The following is a 21495-nucleotide window of genomic DNA, read 5'->3' on the forward strand; positions in this document are numbered from 1 at the left end:
GGCACTCAGTCCTCTGGACTTAAAAACATATCCCAATGCCCCAGGGCAGTGACACTGTGTAGGGTGCAGTCTTTCAAATGGGATGTTTAACGGGTGTCCTGACTCTCTGAGGTCATTAAAGATCCCATGGCCCTTATTGTAAGAGTAGGGGTGTTAACCCCGGTGTCCTGGCTAAATTCCCAATCTGGCCCTCAAACCATCACGGTCACCTAACAATCCCCAGTTTACAATTGGCTCATTCATCCCCCTCCTCTCCCCTGTAACTATTCCCCAGGTCGTTGCTGTGAATGAGAATGTGTTCTCAGGCAAGGTACCTGGTAAAATAAAACAATTAAGTAGTAATGGGGTGTGTCAAACATGAAAGGTATATTGCAAGATTCTGGCATTGAAGTCTTTGTGCTACATGCCTAGAGTCAGATGAACTTGTAGATACCGTTTTAATGTCTCTGCATGCAGTGTGACTGAAGTTAGAGGTCGTTTTAATGTCTCTTCATGCAGTGTGACTGAAGTTAGAGGCCGTTTTAATGTCTCTTCATGCAGTGTGACTGAAGTTAGAGGCCGTTTTAATGTCTCTGCACGCAGTGTGACTGAAGTTAGAGGTTGTTTTAATGTCTCTGCACGCAGTGTGACTGAAGTTAGAGGCCGTTTTAATGTCTCTGTACGCAGTGTGACTGAAGTTAGAGGCCGTTTTAATGTCTCTTCACGCAGTGTGACTGAAGTTAGAGGCCGTTTTAATGTCTCTGCACGCAGTGTGACTGAAGTTAGAGGTCGTTTTAATGTCTCTGCACGCAGTGTGACTGAAGTTAGAGGTCGTTTTAATGTCTCTGCACGCAGTGTGACTGAAGTTAGAGGTCGTTTTAATGTCTCTGCACGCAGTGTGACTGAAGTTAGAGGTCGTTTTAATGTCTCTGCACGCAGTGTGACTGAAGTTAGAGGTCGTTTTAATGTCTCTTCATGCAGTGTGACTGAAGTTAGAGGTCGTTTTAATGTCTCTTCATGCAGTGTGACTGAAGTTAGAGGCCGTTTTAATGTCTCTTCATGCAGTGTGACTGAAGTTAGAGGTCGTTTTAATGTCTCTGCACGCAGTGTGACTGAAGTTAGAGGTCGTTTTAATGTCTCTGCACGCAGTGTGACTGAAGTTAGAGGTCGTTTTAATGTCTCTGCACGCAGTGTGACTGAAGTTAGAGGTCGTTTTAATGTCTCTTCATGCAGTGTGACTGAAGTTAGAGGTCGTTTTAATGTCTCTTCATGCAGTGTGACTGAAGTTAGAGGCCGTTTTAATGTCTCTTCATGCAGTGTGACTGAAGTTAGAGGTCGTTTTTTTCCGTTTTTTTTGCCAGCCAATGCTAACTAGCGTTAACGTAACGCCAAAGTCGAACAGGGAACAGTAGCAAATGTGATGTAAAAGTAGATTGATGGGCTGCCGTTGTTATCGCCGGCTGCTCTAAACTTTTATAAGCATTTTTCAGCTTGTTTATCTGCCTCATTGGTCGATTTTCCTGTTGAGTCAGGAAAAAAGGCTGATGAACCCAGCTCATTGGTCGATTGAATGGCTGATGAACCCAGCTCATTGGTCGATTGAAGGGCTGATGAACCCAGCTCATTGGTCGATTGAAGGGCTGATGAACCCAGCTCATTGGTCGATTGAAGGGCTGATGAACCCAGCTCATTGGTCGATTGAAGGGCTGATGAACCCAGCTCATTGGTCGATTGAAGGGCTGATGAACCCAGCACATTGGTCGATTGAAGGGCTGATGAACCCAGCTCATTGGTCGATTGAAGGGCTGATGAACCCAGCTCATTGGTCGATTGAAGGGCTGATGAACCCAGCTCATTGGTCGATTGAAGGGCTGATGAACACAGCTCATTGGTCGATTGAAGGGCTGATGAACCCAGCACATTGGTCGATTGAAGGGCTGATGAACCCAGCACATTGGTCGATTGAAGGGCTGATGAACCCAGCTCATTGGTCGATTGAAGGGCTGATGAACCCAGCTCATTGGTCGATTGAAGGGCTGATGAACCCAGCACATTGGTCGATTGAAGGGCTGATGAACCCAGCTCATTGGTCGATTGAAGGGCTGATGAACCCAGCTCATTGGTCGATTGAAGGGCTGATGAACCCAGCTCATTGGTCGATTGAAGGGCTGATGAACCCAGCTCATTGGTCGATTGAAGGGCTGATGAACCCAGCTCATTGGTCGATTGAAGGGCTGATGAACCCAGCTCATTGGTCGATTGAAGGGCTGATGAACCCAGCTCATTGGTCGATTGAAGGGCTGATGAACCCAGCTATGTTTAGACGTGGGAGCAGAACCATAAGATTTCCTTTTAAAAAACAAAAAACGACCTTTCTATTTTGGGTCTGCTTTTTTTCAACGTAATGGCAAAAAAAAGGCTTATAACAAAGTTAGAAGTGAACAAATGCTTACGTACATGCTGTAGAAGGATATCTTGATATCTCCACTGCTGGGTTGCAGTAAGTGACGACTACAGTAGACCCCAGGTAAGATGGGAAGTGTGAAATGATAGAGCAGGGTTTTCCCGAACTCACCTCTTGAGACCCCTAACACACAGTCAACTAATCATCAAGCTTTGAATCAGCTGTGTAGTGTTAGGACAAAATAAAAACGTGCACCCCCTTGGGGTCCTGAAGACCAAGTTTGGGAAATCCTGTGTCCAAGAGCCTCTAATGTCAACACTGGCAAACTGCATTCTGAGGTCTGACCACCAGGTGGCACTATATCTCTATATTCAGTGACTGCAATTTCATCATATTACCACTAGATGTCCACATCTATCATTCAAGTTTACTTTGGAAGCAATTTATGCCTTGATGCTTATGTGAAATCAACACAGAAAAGATGTACAGTATATTTAATACAGGTATTTATGTATGATGTGATACTTTATTTTAAATAGTGTTTTTTTTTTTTATTACAATTTAAAGTGACTCAGAGGACCCTTTTAACTTATCAATATATATATATATATATATATATATATATATATATATATATATATATATATATATATATATATATATATATATATATATATATATATATATATATATATATATATATATATATATATATATATATATATATATATATATTGAAGATTTTCTTCTGTGTTTCAGGGAGAGGACGGTTTTCCAGGTTTCAAAGGAGACATGGGCATCAAGGGAGACAAGGGAGAGCTCGGTGTCCTAGGAGCCAGAGGTGAAGACGGACCTGAGGGACCCAAAGGTCGATCCGGCCCCAACGGAGAGGCAGGCCCCATCGGGTCTGCTGGAGAGAAGGTACTGATTGATACCTCTATGTCACTATCGTCACTATCTTGATGAGTTTTTACAGGCCAGTCTGCTAACCCTATGTTGTTGTTGTTGTTGTTGTTGTTGTTGTTGTTGTTGTTGTTTAGGGTAAACTTGGTGTCCCCGGGTTACCCGGCTACCCAGGAAGACAAGGACCTAAGGTATGTGATAACAGCGCACAACTGACTAGGGTATCTGTGTGTTCGTTTATCTCCCTGTGTGTTACTGACTCTACCACCAATCTCGCTCTATATGTGACTGAAATATGTATAAAACACAGGTAAAATCACGTTTTTGACTGCACTGGGCCTTTATGATCAGTTGTATGTGTACGTATCACAGCATGATGTTACAGTGATATTACAGTGATGTTACAGTGGCATTACAGTGATGTTACAGTGATGTTACAGTGACATTACAGTGATATTACAGTGACATTACAGTGACGTTACAGTGATATTACAGTGATGTTACAGTGATGTTACAGTGATATTACAGTGATATTACAGTGATGTTACAGTGATGTTACAGTGATGTTACAGTGATATTACAGTGATATTACAGTGATATTACAGTGGCATTACAGTGATGTTACAGTGGCATTACAGTGATGTTACAGTGATGTTACAGTGACATTACAGTGATATTACAGTGACATTACAGTGACGTTACAGTGATATTACAGTGATGTTACAGTGATATTACAGTGATGTTACAGTGATATTACAGTGACATTACAGTGACGTTACAGTGATATTACAGTGATGTTACAGTGATATTACAGTGGCATTACAGTGATGTTACAGTGGCATTACAGTGATGTTACAGTGGCATTACAGTGATGTTACAGTGATGTTACAGTGACATTACAGTGACATTACAGTGACGTTACAGTGATATTACAGTGACATTACAGTGACGTTACAGTGATATTACAGTGATATTACAGTGATATTACAGTGATGTTACAGTGACGTTACAGTGATATTACAGTGATGTTACAGTGATGTTACAGTGATATTACAGCGATATTACAGTGATATTACAGTGATGTTACAGTGATGTTACAGTGATGTTACAGTGACATTACAGTGATATTACAGTGATGTTACAGTGATATTACAGTGATGTTACAGTGATATTACAGTGATGTTACAGTGATGTTACAGTGATGTTACAGTGATATTACAGTGATGTTACAGTGATATTACAGTGATGTTACAGTGATATTACAGTGATGTTACAGTGATATTACAGTGCTCTCCTCCTCTTCCTCCTCCTCTCCTCTACTCCTCTCCTCTACTCCTCTTCCTCCTCCTCTCCTCTACTCCTCTCATCCTCTCCTCTACTCCTCTCATCCTCTCCTCTACTCCTCTCCTCCTCTCCTCTACTCCTCTCATCCTCTCCTCTACTCCTCTCATCCTCTCCTCTACTCCTCTCATCCTCTCCTCTACTCCTCTCATCCTCTCCTCTACTCCTCTCATCCTCTCCTCTACTCCTCTCATCCTCTCCTCTACTCCTCTCCTCCTCTCCTCTACTCCTCTCATCCTCTCCTCTACTCCTCTCATCCTTTCCTCTACTCCTCTCATCCTCTCCTCTACTCCTCTCCTCTACTCCTCTCATCCTCTCCTCTACTCCTCTCATCCTCTCCTCTACTCCTCTCATCCTCTCCTCTACTCCTCTCATCCTTTCCTCTACTCCTCTCATCCTCTCCTCTACTCCTCTCCTCTACTCCTCTCATCCTCTCCTCTACTCCTCTCATCCTCTCCTCTACTCCTCTCATCCTCTCCTCTACTCCTCTCATCCTTTCCTCTACTCCTCTCATCCTCTCCTCTACTCCTCTCCTCTACTCCTCTCATCCTCTCCTCTACTCCTCTCATCCTCTCCTCTACTCCTCTACTCCTCTCATCCTCTCCTCTACTCCTCTCATCCTCTCCTCTACTCCTCTCCTCCTCTCCTCTACTCCTCTCCTCCTCTCCTCTACTCCTCTCATCCTCTCCTCTACTCCTCTCATCCTCTCATCCTCTCCTCTACTCCTCTCCTCTACTCCTCTCATCCTCTCCTCTACTCCTCTCATCCTCTCCTCTACTCCTCTCATCCTCTCCTCTACTCCTCTCATCCTCTCCTCTACTCCTCTCATCCTCTCCTCTACTCCTCTCATCCTCTCCTCTACTCCTCTCCTCCTCTCCTCTACTCCTCTCATCCTCTCCTCTACTCCTCTCATCCTTTCCTCTACTCCTCTCATCCTCTCCTCTACTCCTCTCATCCTCTCCTCTACTCCTCTCATCCTCTCCTCCTCTCCTCTCATCCTCTCCTCTACTCCTCTCATCCTCTCCTCCTCTCCTCTCATCCTCTCCTCTACCCCTCTCATCCTCTCCTCTACTCCTCTCATCCTCTCCTCTACTCCTCTCATCCTCTCCTCCTCTCCTCTCATCCTCTCCTCTACCCCTCTCATCCTCTCCTCTACTCCTCTCATCCTTTCCTCTACTCCTCTCATCCTCTCCTCTACTCCTCTCATCCTCTCCTCTACTCCTCTCATCCTCTCCTCTACTCCTCTCATCCTCTCCTCTACTCCTCTCCTCTACTCCTCTCATCCTCTCCTCCTCTCCTCTCATCCTCTCCTCTACTCCTCTCATCCTCTCCTCTACTCCTCTCATCCTTTCCTCTACTCCTCTCATCCTCTCCTCTACTCCTCTCATCCTCTCCTCTACTCCTCTCATCCTCTACTCCTCTCCTCTACTCCTCTCATCCTCTCCTCTACTCCTCTCATCCTCTCCTCTACTCCTCTCAACCTCTCCTCTACCCCTCTCATCCTCTCCTCTACTCTCATCCTCTCCTCTACTCCTCTCATCCTCTCCTCTACTCCTCTCATCCTCTCCTCTACTCCTCTCATCCTCTCCTCTACTCCTCTCATCCTCTCCTCTACTCCTCTCATCCTCTCCTCTACTCCTCTCCTCTACTCCTCTACTCCTCTCATCCTCTCCTCCTCTCCTCTCATCCTCTCCTCTACTCCTCTCATCCTCTCCTCTACTCCTCTCATCCTCTCCTCTACTCCTCTCATCCTCTACTCCTCTCCTCTACTCCTCTCATCCTCTCCTCTACTCCTCTCATCCTCTCCTCTACCCCTCTCATCCTCTCCTCTTCACTATTAATCATTCAGTTTACCAGTAAAGAAAACAGTTAAGCCACAGAGATCCCTTTCACTGTCTCTCTCTCCACGTTCCACTGTTTTTCATGCTGTCTGAAGGAATGGGTTTAGTCTACACATACACAGGCAGACAGATGGACGTACACATTCTGTATGAGAGAGCATACACAGGCAGACAGTTGGACATTCTGTATGAGAGAGCATACACAGGCAGACAGATGGACATTCTGTATGAGAGAGCATACACAGGCAGACAGATGGACATTCTGTATGAGAGAGCATACACAAGCAGACAGATGGACATTCTGTATGAGAGAGCATACACAGGCAGACAGATTGACATTCTGTATGAGAGAGCATACACAGGCAGACAGATGGACGTACACATTCTGTATGAGAGAGCATACACAGGCAGACAGATGGACGTACACATTCTGTATGAGAGAGCATACACAGGCAGACAGATGGACGTAGACATTCTGTATGAGAGAGCATACACAGGCAGACAGATGGACATTCTGTGTGAGAGAGCATACACAGGCAGACAGATGGACATTCTGTATGAGAGAGCATACACAGGCAGACAGATGGACATTCTGTATGAGAGAGCATACACAGGCAGACAGATGCACGTACACATTCTGTATGAGAGAGCATACACAGGCAGACAGATGGACATTCTGTATGAGAGAGCATACACAGGCAGACAGATGGACATTCTGTATGAGAGAGCATACACAGGCAGACAGATGGACATTCTGTATGAGAGAGCATACACAGGCAGACAGATGGACATTCTGTATGAGAGAGCATACACAGGCAGACAGATGGACATTCTGTACGAGAGAGCATACACAGGCAGACAGATGGACATTCTGTACGAGAGAGCATACACAGGCAGACAGATGGACATTCTGTACGAGAGAGTATACACAGGCAGACAGATGGACATTCTGTACGAGAGAGCATACACAGGCAGACAGATGTACATTCTGTACGAGAGAGCATACACAGGCAGACAGATGGACATTCTGTATGAGAGAGCATACACAGGCAGACAGATGGACATTCTGTATGAGAGAGCATACACAGGCAGACAGATGGACATTCTGTATGAGAGAGCATACACAGGCAGACAGATGGACATTCTGTATGAGAGACCATACACAGGCAGACAGATGGACGTACACATTCTGAATGAGAGAGCATACACAGGCAGACAGATGGACGTATACATTCTGTATGAGAGAGCATACACAGGCAGACAGATGGACATTCTGTATGAGAGAGCATACACAGGCAGACAGATGGACATTCTGTATGAGAGAGCATACACAGGCAGACAGATGGACATTCTGTATGAGAGAGCATACACAGGCAGACAGATGGACATTCTGTATGAGAGAGCATACACAGGCAGACAGATGGACATTCTGTATGAGAGAGCATACACAGGCAGACAGATGGACATTCTGTATGAGAGAGCATACACAGGCAGACAGATGGACATTCTGTATGAGAGAGCATACACAGGCAGACAGATGGACATTCTGTACGAGAGAGCATACACAGGCAGACAGATGGACATTCTGTATGAGAGAGCATACACAGGCAGACAGATGGACATTCTGTATGAGAGAGCATACACAGGCAGACAGATGGACATTCTGAATGAGAGAGCATACACAGGCAGACAGATGGACATTCTGTACGAGAGAGCATTCACAGACAGACAGATGGACATTCTGTATGAGAGAGCATACACAGGCAGACAGATGGACATTCTGTACGAGAGAGCATACACATACGTAAACACTTCTGCCATTTAAAGTAGACACTTTGCTATGTGTGCAATGGAGCACATCAACTCTAACGTTGTTTCTTACTTTGTCTGTATTGTCAATGCTTCTTGAAGGGAAGCTTCATTGGTAAGATCCTCTGGATTCCTTCTTCGGCTCTTTTACCATGATTCCCATGTGTCCCTTTATGTTGTTCATCAATGATGACAAACCTCATGACATTGACAACTTAGAAGGAAAGCTACTGAGGATGGTAGCTGACTCTATAGTCACTCCTATCTGTCAGATCTTTAATCTGAGTCTAGAGGAAAGTCTTTGTCCTCCTCAGGCCTTGGAGGGAAGCCAAAGTCATTCCGATACTCAAGAGTGGTAAAGTGGCCTTTACTGGTTCCAACAGCAGACCTATCAGCTTGCTGCCAGCTCTTAACAAAATTGTGTTTCATCAAATACAATGCTATTTCTCTGTGAACAAATTAACAACAGACATTCAGCATTCTTATAGAGAAGGGTACTCAACATGTACTGCACTGAGACAAATGACTGATGATTGGTTGAAAGAAATTGATAATAATAATATTGTACAGCCTTTTGATATTACTGACCATAACCTGTTGTTGAAAAAACATATTTCTAACGGCTTTTCAACCTTCGGCCATATCGTGGATTCAGAGCCGTCTATCTAATAGAACTCAGAGGGTTTTCATGTAAAGTGTGGTGTACCACAGGGCCGCTCTCTAGGCCCTCTACTCTTTTCTCTAATTTTACCAATGACCTGCCACTGGCATTAAACAAAGCCTGTGTGTCCATGTATGCTGATGATTCAACCATATACGCATCAACAAACACAGCTAATGAAGTCACTGAAACCCTAAACAAAGAGTTGGAGACAGTTTTGGCATGGGTGGCCAATAAACTGAACATCTCTAAAAGTAAGAGCATTGTATTTGTCACAACATATTCCCTAAACTCTAGACCTCTGCTGAATCTGGTAATTAATGGTGTGGCTGTTGAACAAGTTGAAGAGACTAAATAACTTGTTGTTATCTTAGATTATAGACTGTCATTGTCAAAACATATAGATTCAATGGTTGTAAAGATGGGGAGAGGTCTGTCTGTCTTTAAAAACATTTTTTTGACTCCACACTCCAAAAAGCACGTCCTGCCTCTAGTTTTGTCTTACCTTGATTATTGTCCAGTCGTGTGGTCCAGTGCTGCAAGGAAAGACCTCGCTAAGCTGCAGCTGACCCAGAACAGAGCGACACGTTTTGCTCTTCATTGTAATCAGAGGGCTGATATAAATACTATGCATGCCAGTCTCTCTTGGCCAAGAGTTGAGGAGAGACTGACTGCATCACTTCTTTTTATAAGAAACATGAATGTGTTGAAAATCCCAAATTGTTTGCATAGTCAACTTACACACAGCTCTGACACACACACTTATCCCACCAGACATGCCACCAGGGGTCTTTTCACAGTCCCCAGGTCCAGAACAAATTCAAGGAAACGTATAGTATTACACAGAGCCAGGAGCCATCTCATATAATTCAAGGGAACAGCAAACCTGGTTTCAAACAACAGATAAAGTAGCATCACGGAACAACGCCTCTCCCACATGTGACCTACTTGTTGTGGTGTGTATGTACTGACATGTGACCTACTTGTTGTGTGTATGTACTGACATGTGACCTACTTGTTGTGTGTATGTACTGACATGTGACCTACTTGTTGTGGTGTGTATGTACTGACATGTGACCTACATGTTGTGGTGTGTATGTACTGACATGTGTGTGTAACTGATAGATACATGTTAATGTTTTCTAATGTATGTCAAACGTCTTTTCTCTGTAATGTCTTCTTCGTTATTTGTAGGACCCCAGTAAGACTAGCTGTTACCATTTGCGTCGGATAAATAGGATCCTAATAAATCAAATCAAATATTCTCTCTTGGGACTTGGATAGAAAGGGCAGAGGCTACAGTAGAGCATCTCTTCTTATCAGCTCTTCAACTCTCTAACAATCTCTCTGTTTCACAGGGCTCCAATGGCTTCCCTGGATTCCCCGGCTCCAACGGAGAAAAAGGAGGAAGGGTGAGGCTCTTTAGATCACTACATTACTTAATATCTTTTTTTCAATTATTATTACCCCCCCTTTTTTTCATGATTACAATCTTGTCTCATCACTACAACTCCCCAACGAGCTCGGGAGAGGCAAAGGTCAAGTCATGCGTCCTCCGAAACATGACCTGCCAAGCCGCGCTTCTTAACCCCCGCCGGCTAAACCTGGAAGCCAAGAAACACCATTCAACTGACAACCGAACCCGCCACAAGAAGTCGTTAGAGAGCAAAGAGCCAAGACCGCTGAGTCACTCTGTGTCTTAGACCGCTGAGTCACTCAGTGTATTAGACCGCTGAGTCACTCAGTGTCTTAGACCGCTGAGTCACTCAGTGTATTAGACCGCTGAGTCACTCTGTATCTTAGACCGCTGAGTCACTCAGTGTATTAGACCGCTGAGCATCTCAGTGTCTTAGACCGCTGAGTCACTCAGTGTCTTAGTCCGCTGAGTCACTCAGTGTCTTAGACCGCTGAGTCACTCAGTGTATTAGACCGCTGAGTCACTCAGTATATTAGACCGCTGAGTCACTCAGTGTCTTAGACCGCTGAGTCACTCAGTGTATTAGACCGCTGAGTCACTCTGTGTCTTAGACCGCTGAGTCACTCAGTATATTAGACCACTGAGTCACTCAGTCAGTGTCTTAGACCGCTGAGTCACTCAGTGTATTAGACCGCTGAGTCACTCAGTGTCTTAGACCGCTGAGTCACTCAGTGTATTAGACCGCTGAGTCACTCAGTATATTAGACCGCTGAGTCACTCAGTATATTAGACCGCTGAGTCACTCAGTATATTAGACCGCTGAGTCACTCAGTGTCTTAGTCCGCTGAGTCACTCAGTGTATTAGACCGCTGAGCCACTCAGTGTATTAGACCGCTGAGTCACTCAGTGTCTTAGACCACTGAGCCAAAGTAAAGTAAACTAGGACAGTAGAGACAATAACTACTGTCAAAATGGAGGGTGAGGCTGGTAAGGGGAGGGGTGGAGGGTGAGGCTCGGAAGGGGATGGGTGGAGGGTGAGGCTGGGAAGGGGATGGGTGGAGGGTGAGGCTGGGAAGGGGATGGGTGGAGGGTGAGGCTGGGAAGGGGATGGGTGGAGGGTGAGGCAGGGAAGGGGAGGGTGAGGCAGGGAAGGGGAGGGGTGGAGGGTGAGGCTGGGAAGGGGATGGGTGGAGGGTGAGGCAGGGAAGGGGAGGGGTGGAGGGTGAGGCTGGGAAGGGGATGGGTGGAGGGTGAGGCAGGGAAGGGGAGGGGTGGAGGGTGAGGCTGGGAAGGGGATGGGTGGAGGGTGAGGCTGGGAAGGGGATTGGTGGAGGGTGAGATGGGGAAGGGGAGGGGTGGAGGGTGAGATGGGGAAGGGGATTGGTGGAGGGTGAGATGGGGAAGGGGAGGGGTGGAGGGTGAGGTAGGAGAGTGGGGGGATGGAGGGTGAGGTTGGGAAGGGGATGGGTGGAAGGTGAGATGGTGAAGGGGAGGGGTGGAGGGTGAGGTGGGGAACTGGAGGGGGATGGAGGAGAGAGGCATTGGAGGAAGTAAGAGAGGGAAAGAGAAATGCTGAAACAAGCTCCTTCCCTCTCAAACAGACAGTGAAGAGTGAAGAGTGGACATCCTACCTTGTGTCCTAATTAGCACCCTATTCCCTATATAGGGCACTACATTTGAGCGTGCTACAGTACAGTACTGTACTACGTAGGGAATCGGGTGCCATTTGGGACACGGCACCCTAGACACCTCAGGAGCCAATATCGTCACGAGTTGACAGGCAGGTCAGGCTGTCAAGTGCCTCTGAGTAATGTGGGTTTCTCCTTACAGCTTGCTCTGATTTTATTCTTTATTTCTCTGAAAGGTGTAGCTCTGACTCAGACTCTAAACTCACAGAGCAGCGGAGGAGTCTTGTCTTCTCTGAGCTGTAGAATGTTTCAAAGACTTTTAAGACTTTCTTGGAGGTCTAAACTTCATCTGTGTGAATAGATTCATCTATAATTACTGTTTGCAAAAAGGTTTTCTGTCAATATATTTAACTATAGAATGATGCAGTTTTCTTTCTTTGTCAGTATAACAGTGTTTATGCTTTGAACCCATGGTCTCATGAATAAATAAAATGCTTGTGTGGTTGTGTATTGCAGGGTATCGCTGGTAAATCCGGACCCAGGGGACAACGTGGCCCAACGGTAAGAACCTGGAAACTCATCAGTCGGTCCGCAGTCTATTCTCTCTCTAACACAACACCATCTCCGAGTTGCTGATGATTGGTCATCTCTGTGTTCCTGTAATCTAGGGTCCCCGTGGTGGAAGAGGTGCCAGGGGACCAACTGGAAAGCCAGGTGCTAAGGTCAGTCTCTAACTCAAGTATCATATTTTAATCATCCATTTTTTTTTTAAAACTGGCCTTAAAACCCACTTCTACAGACTGTCCTTCTCGTAGTCCTCCCAATTGAAGTTGTATTTTAGAACCTAGCACAATACTGCTATTTCACCTGATTCTAAAGGTATCTTTTTTAATTGTATTTTTTTAGATAACTGTGTCATGAAAAGTACAAGTGAAATGTATTATAATTTTGTTATTATTATGATCATTATGATTATTATTATTATTGCAATTTTTTAAATATTTGTATTATTATTATTATGTATATGTTTTATTGTTATTATTATTATTACGATTGTTGTTATTGTTATTATTATTATTACTATTGTTATTGTTGTTATTGTTATTATTATTGTTATTATTATTATTACTATTGTTGTTATTGTTAATATTATTATTACTATTGTTGTTATTGTTATTATTATTGTTATTATTATTACTATTGTTGTTATTGTTATTATTATTATTACTATTGTTGTTATTGTTATTATTATTATTAATATTGTTGTTATTGTTATTATTATTATTACTATTGTTGTTATTGTTATTATTATTGTTATTATTATTATTATTATTGTTGTTATTGTTATTATTATTGTTATTATTATATTATTATTTCTTTAGTTTACACACAGAATGTATTTTCCATATCACCTGTCACTATACATAATACAGTACAATGTCAATGACTCTGACCTCTGACCTCTGACAGTCTCTGTCTGTAGTGTGTTCATTACTAACCTTCACAGACTGCCTCTGTATCAGACTGTCTCTGTATCTGACTGTCTCTGTATCTGACTGTCTCTGTATCAGACTGTCTCTGTATCAGACTGTCTCTGTATCTGACTGTCTCTGTATCTGACTGTCTCTGTATCAGACTGTCTCTGTATCAGACTGTCTCTGTATCTGACTGTCTCTGTATCTGACTGTCTCTGTATCAGACTGTCTCTGTATCTGACTGTCTCTGTATCAGACTGTCTCTGTATCTGACTATGTCTCTATATCTGACTGTCTCTGTATCTGACTGTCTCTGTATCAGACTGTCTCTGTATCTGACTATGTCTCTGTATCTGACTGTCTCTGTATCTGACTGTCTCTGTATCAGACTGTCTCTGTATCTGACTATGTCTCTGTATCTGCTGCCTCCACAGGGAACATCAGGTAATGACGGGCCTCCAGGTGGACCAGGAGAGAGAGTGAGTTCTAGTCTGTGTTTTTCCAGTCAACCCTTATAATAAAAGGGCATTGTCTTTGACCAACTTCCTTATGAGATACAAATCACTGAGATGTTTTTGATTTGTTTGTGAAAGAACCCAATGGGGAGTCACATGTGATGAGGGTTGAGGTTTTCTAAAGTTCATCTTTTCTTCTTTTATCTCAGGGACCCCAAGGACCCCAGGGGCCAGCTGGATTCCCAGGACCTAAGGGCCCTAACGTAAGTACCCTTCCCAAGACCTAAGGGCCCTAACGTAAGTACCCTTCCCGGGACCTAAGGGCCCTAACGTAAGTACCCTTCCCGGGACCTAAGGGCCCTAATGTAAGTACCCTTCCCAAGACCTAAGGGCCCTAATGTAAGTACCCTTCCCAAGACCTAAGGGCCCTAACGTAAGTACCCTTCCCAGAACCTAAGTGCCCTAACGTAAGTACCCTTCCCAGAACCTAAGGGCCCTAACGTAAGTACCCTTCCCAGGACATAAGGGCCCTAACGTAAGTACCCTTCCCAGAACCTAAGTGCCCTAACGTAAGTACCCTTCCCAAGACATAAGGGCCCTAACGTAAGTACCCTTCCCAAGACCTAAGGGCCCGAACGTAAGTACCCTTCCCAGGACCTAAGGATCTTAACATTAGTACCCTTCCCAGGACCTAAGGATCTTAACATTAGTACCCTTCCCAGGACCTAAGGATCTTAACATTAGTACCCTTCCCAGGACCTAAGGATCTTAACATTAGTACCCTTCCCAGGACCTAAGGATCTTAACATTAGTACCCTTCCCAGGACCTAAGGATCTTAACATTAGTACCCTTCCCAGGACCTAAGGATCTTAACATTAGTACCCTTCCCAGGACCTAAGGATCTTAACATTAGTACCCTTCCCAGGACCTAAGGATCTTAACATTAGTACCCTTCCCAGGACCTAAGGATCTTAACATTAGTACCCTTCCCAGGACCTAAGGATCTTAACATTAGTACCCTTCCCAGGACCTAAGGATCTTAACATTAGTACCCTTCCCAGGACCTAAGGATCTTAACATTAGTACCCTTCCCAGGACCTAAGGATCTTAACATTAGTACCCTTCCCAGGACCTGAGGATCTTAACATTAGTACCCTTCCCAGGACCTAAGGATCTTAACATTAGTACCCTTCCCAGGACCTAAGGATCTTAACATTAGTACCCTTCCCAGGACCTAAGGATCTTAACATTAGTACCCTTCCCAGGACCTAAGGATCTTAACATTAGTACCCTCCCCAGGACCTAAGGATCTTAACATTAGTACCCTTCCCAGGACCTAAGGATCTTAACATTAGTACCCTTCCCAGGACCTAAGGATCTTAACATTAGTACCCTCCCCAGGACCTAAGGATCTTAACATTAGTACCCTTCCCAGGACCTAAGGATCTTAACATTAGTACCCTTCCCAGGACCTAAGGATCTTAACATTAGTACCCTTCCCAGGACCTAAGGATCTTAACATTAGTACCCTTCCCAGGACCTAAGGATCTTAACATTAGTACCCTTCCCAGGACCTAAGGATCTTAACATTAGTACCCTTCCCAGGACCTAAGGATCTTAACATTAGTACCCTCCCCTCTACTTTAAAATTGTTGATGGTACAAAGTAAAAGAGTTCATGGTTATCGTCTACTTCAACCATGTGGTCCCTACTAACTGAACCTGTCCATCTCATCTCCCTCAGGGGCCCCCCTGGTAAAGACTTCAACCATGTGGTCCCTACTAATTGAACCTGTCCATCTCATCTCCCTCAGGGGCCCCCCTGGTAAAGACTTCAACCATGTGGTCCCTACTAACTGAACCTGTCCATCTCATCTCCCTCAGGGCCCCCCTGGTAAAGACTTCAACCATGTGGTCCCTACTAACTAAACCTGTCCATCTCATCTCCCTCAGGGCCCCCCTGGTAAAGACTTCAACCATGTGGTCCCTACTAATTGAACCTGTCCATCTCATCTCCCTCAGGGCCCCCCTGGTAAAGACTTCAACCATGTGGTCCCTACTAATTGAACCTGTCCATCTCATCTCCCTCAGGGCCCCCCTGGTAAAGACTTCAACCATGTGGTCCCTACTAACTAAACCTGTCCATCTCATCTCCCTCAGGGCCCCCCTGGTAAAGACTTCAACCATGTGGTCCCTACTAATTGAACCTGTCCATCTCATCTCCCTCAGGGCCCCCCTGGTAAAGACTTCAACCATGTGGTCCCTACTAATTGAACCTGTCCATCTCATCTCCCTCAGGGGCCCCCTGGTAAAGACTTCAACCATGTGGTCCCTACTAATTGAACCTGTCCATCTCATCTCCCTCAGGGCCCCCCTGGTAAAGACTTCAACCATGTGGTCCCTACTAATTGAACCTGTCCATCTCATCTCCCTCAGGGCCCCCTGGTAAAGACTTCAACCATGTGGTCCCTACTAACTGAACCTGTCCATCTCATCTCCCTCAGGGCCCCCCTGGTAAAGACTTCAACCATGTGGTCCCTACTAACTGAACCTGTCCATCTCATCTCCCTCAGGGCCCCCGTGGTAAAGACTTCAACCATGTGGTCCCTACTAACTGAACCTGTCAATCTCATCTCCCTCAGGGGCCCCCTGGTAAAGACTTTATCCATGTGGTCCCTACTAACTGAACCTGTCCATCTCATCTCCCTCAGGGCCCCCCTGGTAAAGACTTCAACCATGTGGTCCCTACTAACTGAACCTGTCCATCTCATCTCCCTCAGGGCCCCCCTGGTAAAGACTTTATCCATGTGGTCCCTACTAACTGAACCTGTCCATCTCATCTCCCTCAGGGCCCCCCTGGTAAAGACTTCAACCATGTGGTCCCTACTAACTGAACCTGTCCATCTCATCTCCCTCAGGGCCCCCCTGGTAAAGACTTCAACCATGTGGTCCCTACTAACTGAACCTGTCCATCTCATCTCCCTCAGGGCCCCCCTGGTAAAGACTTCAACCATGTGGTCCCTACTAATTGAACCTGTCCATCTCATCTCCCTCAGGGGCCCCTGGTAAAGACTTCAACCATGTGGTCCCTACTAACTGAACCTGTCCATCTCATCTCCCTCAGGGCCCCCCTGGTAAAGACTTCAACCATGTGGTCCCTACTAATTGAACCTGTCCATCTCATCTCCCTCAGGGCCCCCCTGGTAAAGACTTCAACCATGTGGTCCCTACTAACTGAACCTGTCCATCTCATCTCCCTCAGGGGCCCCCTGGTAAAGACTTCAACCATGTGGTCCCTACTAATTGAACCTGTCCATCTCATCTCCCTCAGGGGCCCCCCTGGTAAAGACTTCAACCATGTGGTCCCTACTAATTGAACCTGTCCATCTCATCTCCCTCAGGGGCCCCCTGGTAAAGACTTCAACCATGTGGTCCCTACTAACTGAACCTGTCCATCTCATCTCCCTCAGGGGCCCCCTGGTAAAGACTTCAACCATGTGGTCCCTACTAATTGAACCTGTCCATCTCATCTCCCTCAGGGCCCCCCTGGTAAAGACTTCAACCATGTGGTCCCTACTAACTGAACCTGTCCATCTCATCTCCCTCAGGGCCCCCCTGGTAAAGACTTCAACCATGTGGTCCCTACTAACTGAACCTGTCCATCTCATCTCCCTCAGGGCCCCCCTGGTAAAGACTTCAACCATGTGGTCCCTACTAATTGAACCTGTCCATCTCATCTCCCTCAGGGCCCCCTGGTAAAGACTTCAACCATGTGGTCCCTACTAATTGAACCTGTCCATCTCATCTCCCTCAGGGCCCCCCTGGTAAAGACTTCAACCATGTGGTCCCTACTAACTTAACCTGTCCATCTCATCTCCCTCAGGGCCCCCCTGGTAAAGACTTCAACCATGTGGTCCCTACTAATTGAACCTGTCCATCTCATCTCCCTCAGGGCCCCCCCGGTAAAGACTTCAACCATGTGGTCCCTACTAATTGAACCTGTCCATCTCATCTCCCTCAGGGCCCCCCTGGTAAAGACTTCAACCATGTGGTCCCTACTAACTTAACCTGTCCATCTCATCTCCCTCAGGGCCCCCCTGGTAAAGACTTCAACCATGTGGTCCCTACTAATTGAACCTGTCCATCTCATCTCCCTCAGGGGCCCCCCTGGTAAAGACTTCAACCATGTGGTCCCTACTAATTGAACCTGTCCATCTCATCTCCCTCAGGGCCCCCCTGGTAAAGACTTCAACCATGTGGTCCCTACTAATTGAACCTGTCCATCTCATCTCCCTCAGGGCCCCCCTGGTAAAGACTTCAACCATGTGGTCCCTACTAACTGAACCTGTCCATCTCATCTCCCTCAGGGCCCCCCTGGTAAAGACTTCAACCATGTGGTCCCTACTAATTGAACCTGTCCATCTCATCTCCCTCAGGGCCCCCTGGTAAAGACTTCAACCATGTGGTCCCTACTAACTGAACCTGTCCATCTCATCTCCCTCAGGGCCCCCCTGGTAAAGACTTCAACCATGTGGTCCCTACTAACTGAACCTGTCCATCTCATCTCCCTCAGGGGCCCCCTGGTAAAGACTTCAACCATGTGGTCCCTACTAACTGAACCTGTCCATCTCATCTCCCTCAGGGCCCCCCTGGTAAAGACTTCAACCATGTGGTCCCTACTAATTGAACCTGTCCATCTCATCTCCCTCAGGGCCCCCCTGGTAAAGACGGACTGCCTGGTCACCCTGGACAGAGAGGAGAGACAGGTTTCCAGGGAAAGACTGGCCCACCTGGGCCTGGAGGTGTTGTAGGACCTCAGGTAAGGTTCAAACATGAAACGGGGGTCTTCTGTAGCATTTGGTAGAGAATGTTGCTTGCAATGCCAAGATAGTGGGTTCGATTCCTGGGACCACCCACACGTACAAAATATATGAACACATAAGTCGCTTTAAATAAAAGCTTCTGGTAAATTATTTAAAAAATATATAAATCTTTGAATCATTGTTCTGCAATATATATATATATATATATATATATATATATATTTATATGTGTTATTTTACCAGGTAAGTTGACTGAGAACACGTTCTCATTTGCAGCAACGGCCTGGGGAATAGTTACAGGGGAGAGGAGGGGGATGAATTAGCCTTTTGTAAACTGGGGATTAATTTGCTTAAACTATTAAAATATTTTCTGTGCTAAATCTAAAGGATAATGTTTGATTTATGAATGTTGATTTATTTTCTAAATCTAGGAACAACATTAGCCTTGGAACATTTAATAATGACACTATAAAACAAAACAAAAATACGTTGAGAGATTTATATGGCATATTAGAATTAAACTATCAAGGCCTTTAAACACTTGTTGGACAATGATTGTAAAAATGAAATGCATTTTATGGTGTCTGACATAAATCCAGTTTGATGAAATTGTACGATTCCTTTACATACTTCGAGATTGTCCCGTCTTTCAACAATCCCCGCTGGTGTTTTGTCTGTCTGTTAGGGACCAACGGGAGAGACCGGCGGCATCGGAGAGAGAGGACACCCTGGTTCCCCTGGACCCCCCGGAGAGCAAGGTTTACCTGGATCTGCTGGGAAAGAAGGAGGAAAGGTAAACAAACTCCCCTATGACTCGACAATGGTTTCACCCGGCCAAAGCACAAGACCAGGGCAAGAACATACCATTCGTGGTAAATGGGCTTTGTCTGTCTATTCAAATGCCAGAACAAGAACAATCAACAACGTTTACTGTCGTCATGGAAACCTAATAGCACTTCCAGGTATCTGACAGATGACCCCAATTGACTAAATATTGAGAATCCATCTTTTTTTGACAGAAAAAAAGCAACAGGTTATTTTCCAAGAACCTCTTTTCAAATGACTTCTAAAAATGTACTTGAAGACGATGATTATTAGATTGACATTCAAAGTGTGAATGTGGAGTAGGTGGCACAGACTCTTAGGATAAGAGAGAGAGAGGGAGAGTGAGAGAGAAGAGATGGAGGGAGAGAGAGGGAGGGAGAGAGAGAGGGAGAGTGAGAGAGAAGAGAGAGAGGTAGAGAGAGAGGGAGGGAGAGGGAGAGAGAGAGAGAGAGGAGAGAGAGTGAGAGTGAGAGAGAGAGGGAGAGTGAGAGAGAAGAGAGAGAGGGAGAGAGAGAGGGAGGGAGAGGGAGAGAGAGAGATGAAGATTGCATGATTGCTGCAGCACTCAGTACAGTAAACCTAACCTCTATGATTTAAGCTGAAAGCAAACAAAGAAAGGAACAGTAAAGTAGCGTCCTCTTAACTTGATTATCTTGGCTCAGGATTATCTTGGCCCAGGAATATAACAGTGAGAGAGAGAGACTGGAGTGGTTTGGGGAAGTGAGAGAGGTATAAAAGTGGTGCCCCTCCGAATAACAGTCACTGGTCTATTATTCTGTACTGGAATTTCATTTCCATTTGAGTCATTTAACAGACTCTCTTATCCAGAGAGACTTACAGTAGTGAGTCATTTAGCAGACTCTCTTATCCAGAACCACTACAGTAGTGAGTCATTTAGCAGACACTCTTATCCAGAGTCACTACAGTAGTGAGTCATTTAGCAGACTCTCTGATCCAGAGCCACTACAGTAGTGAGTCATTTAACAGACTCTCTTATCCAGAGTCACTACAGTAGTGAGTCATTTAACAGACTCTCTTATCCAGAGTCACTACAGTAGTGAGTCATTTAACAGACTCTCTTATCCAGAGTCACTACAGTAGTGAGTCATTTAGCAGACTCTCTTATCCAGAGTCACTACAGTAGTGAGTCATTTAGCAGACTCTCTGATCCAGAGCCACTACAGTAGTGAGTCATTTAACAGACTCTCTTATCCAGAGTCACTACAGTAGTGAGTCATTTAACAGACTCTCTTATCCAGAGCCACTACAGTAGTGAGTCATTTAACAGACACTCTTATCCAGAGTCACTACAGTAGTGAGTCATTTAGCAGACTCTCTGATCCAGAGCCACTACAGTAGTGAGTCATTTAACAGACTCTCTTATCCAGAGTCACTACAGTAGTGAGTCATTTAACAGACTCTCTTATCCAGAGTCACTACAGTAGTGAGTCATTTAGCAGACTATCTTATCCAGAGCCACTACAGTAGTGAGTCATTTAACAGACTCTCTTATCCAGAGCCACTACAGTAGTGAGTCATTTAGCAGACTCTCTTATCCAGAGCCACTACAGTAGTGAGTCATTTAACAGACTCTCTTATCCAGAGCCACTACAGTAGTGAGTCATTTAGCAGACTCTCCTATCCAGAGCCACTACAGTAGTGAGTCATTTAGCAGACTCTCCTATCCAGAGCCACTACAGTAGTGAGTCATTTAACAGACTCTCTTATCCAGAGTCACTACAGTAGTGAGTCATTTAGCAGACTCTCTGATCCAGAGCCACTACAGTAGTGAGTCATTTAGCAGACTCTCTTATCCAGAGAGACTTACAGTAGTGAGTCATTTAGCAGACTCTCTGATCCAGAGCCACTTTACAGACATATTCAGACTTTACAGTCATTTCGTGTTGCTTGTCAAGATCAAATGTCTGTTGTTA

General features: G+C 45.2%; 1 protein-coding gene across 1 annotated transcript in view; it reads left to right on the forward strand.

Moving 5' to 3' along the window:
• Positions 1-21495, forward strand: part of LOC110508247 (collagen alpha-1(XI) chain) — a 234535-nt gene that overhangs the window by 141891 nt on the left and 71149 nt on the right. The window contains exons 29-37 of the mRNA XM_036965973.1: positions 3143-3304; positions 3424-3477; positions 10297-10350; positions 12500-12544; positions 12652-12705; positions 13893-13937; positions 14123-14176; positions 18625-18732; positions 19422-19529. Coding sequence (XP_036821868.1) covers positions 3143-3304; positions 3424-3477; positions 10297-10350; positions 12500-12544; positions 12652-12705; positions 13893-13937; positions 14123-14176; positions 18625-18732; positions 19422-19529 — 684 coding nt within the window. The remainder of the gene's footprint in view (positions 1-3142; positions 3305-3423; positions 3478-10296; positions 10351-12499; positions 12545-12651; positions 12706-13892; positions 13938-14122; positions 14177-18624; positions 18733-19421; positions 19530-21495) is intronic.

Source organism: Oncorhynchus mykiss, chromosome 28, assembly GCF_013265735.2.
Source record: "Oncorhynchus mykiss isolate Arlee chromosome 28, USDA_OmykA_1.1, whole genome shotgun sequence".
NCBI classification, from domain to species: domain Eukaryota; kingdom Metazoa; phylum Chordata; class Actinopteri; order Salmoniformes; family Salmonidae; genus Oncorhynchus; species Oncorhynchus mykiss.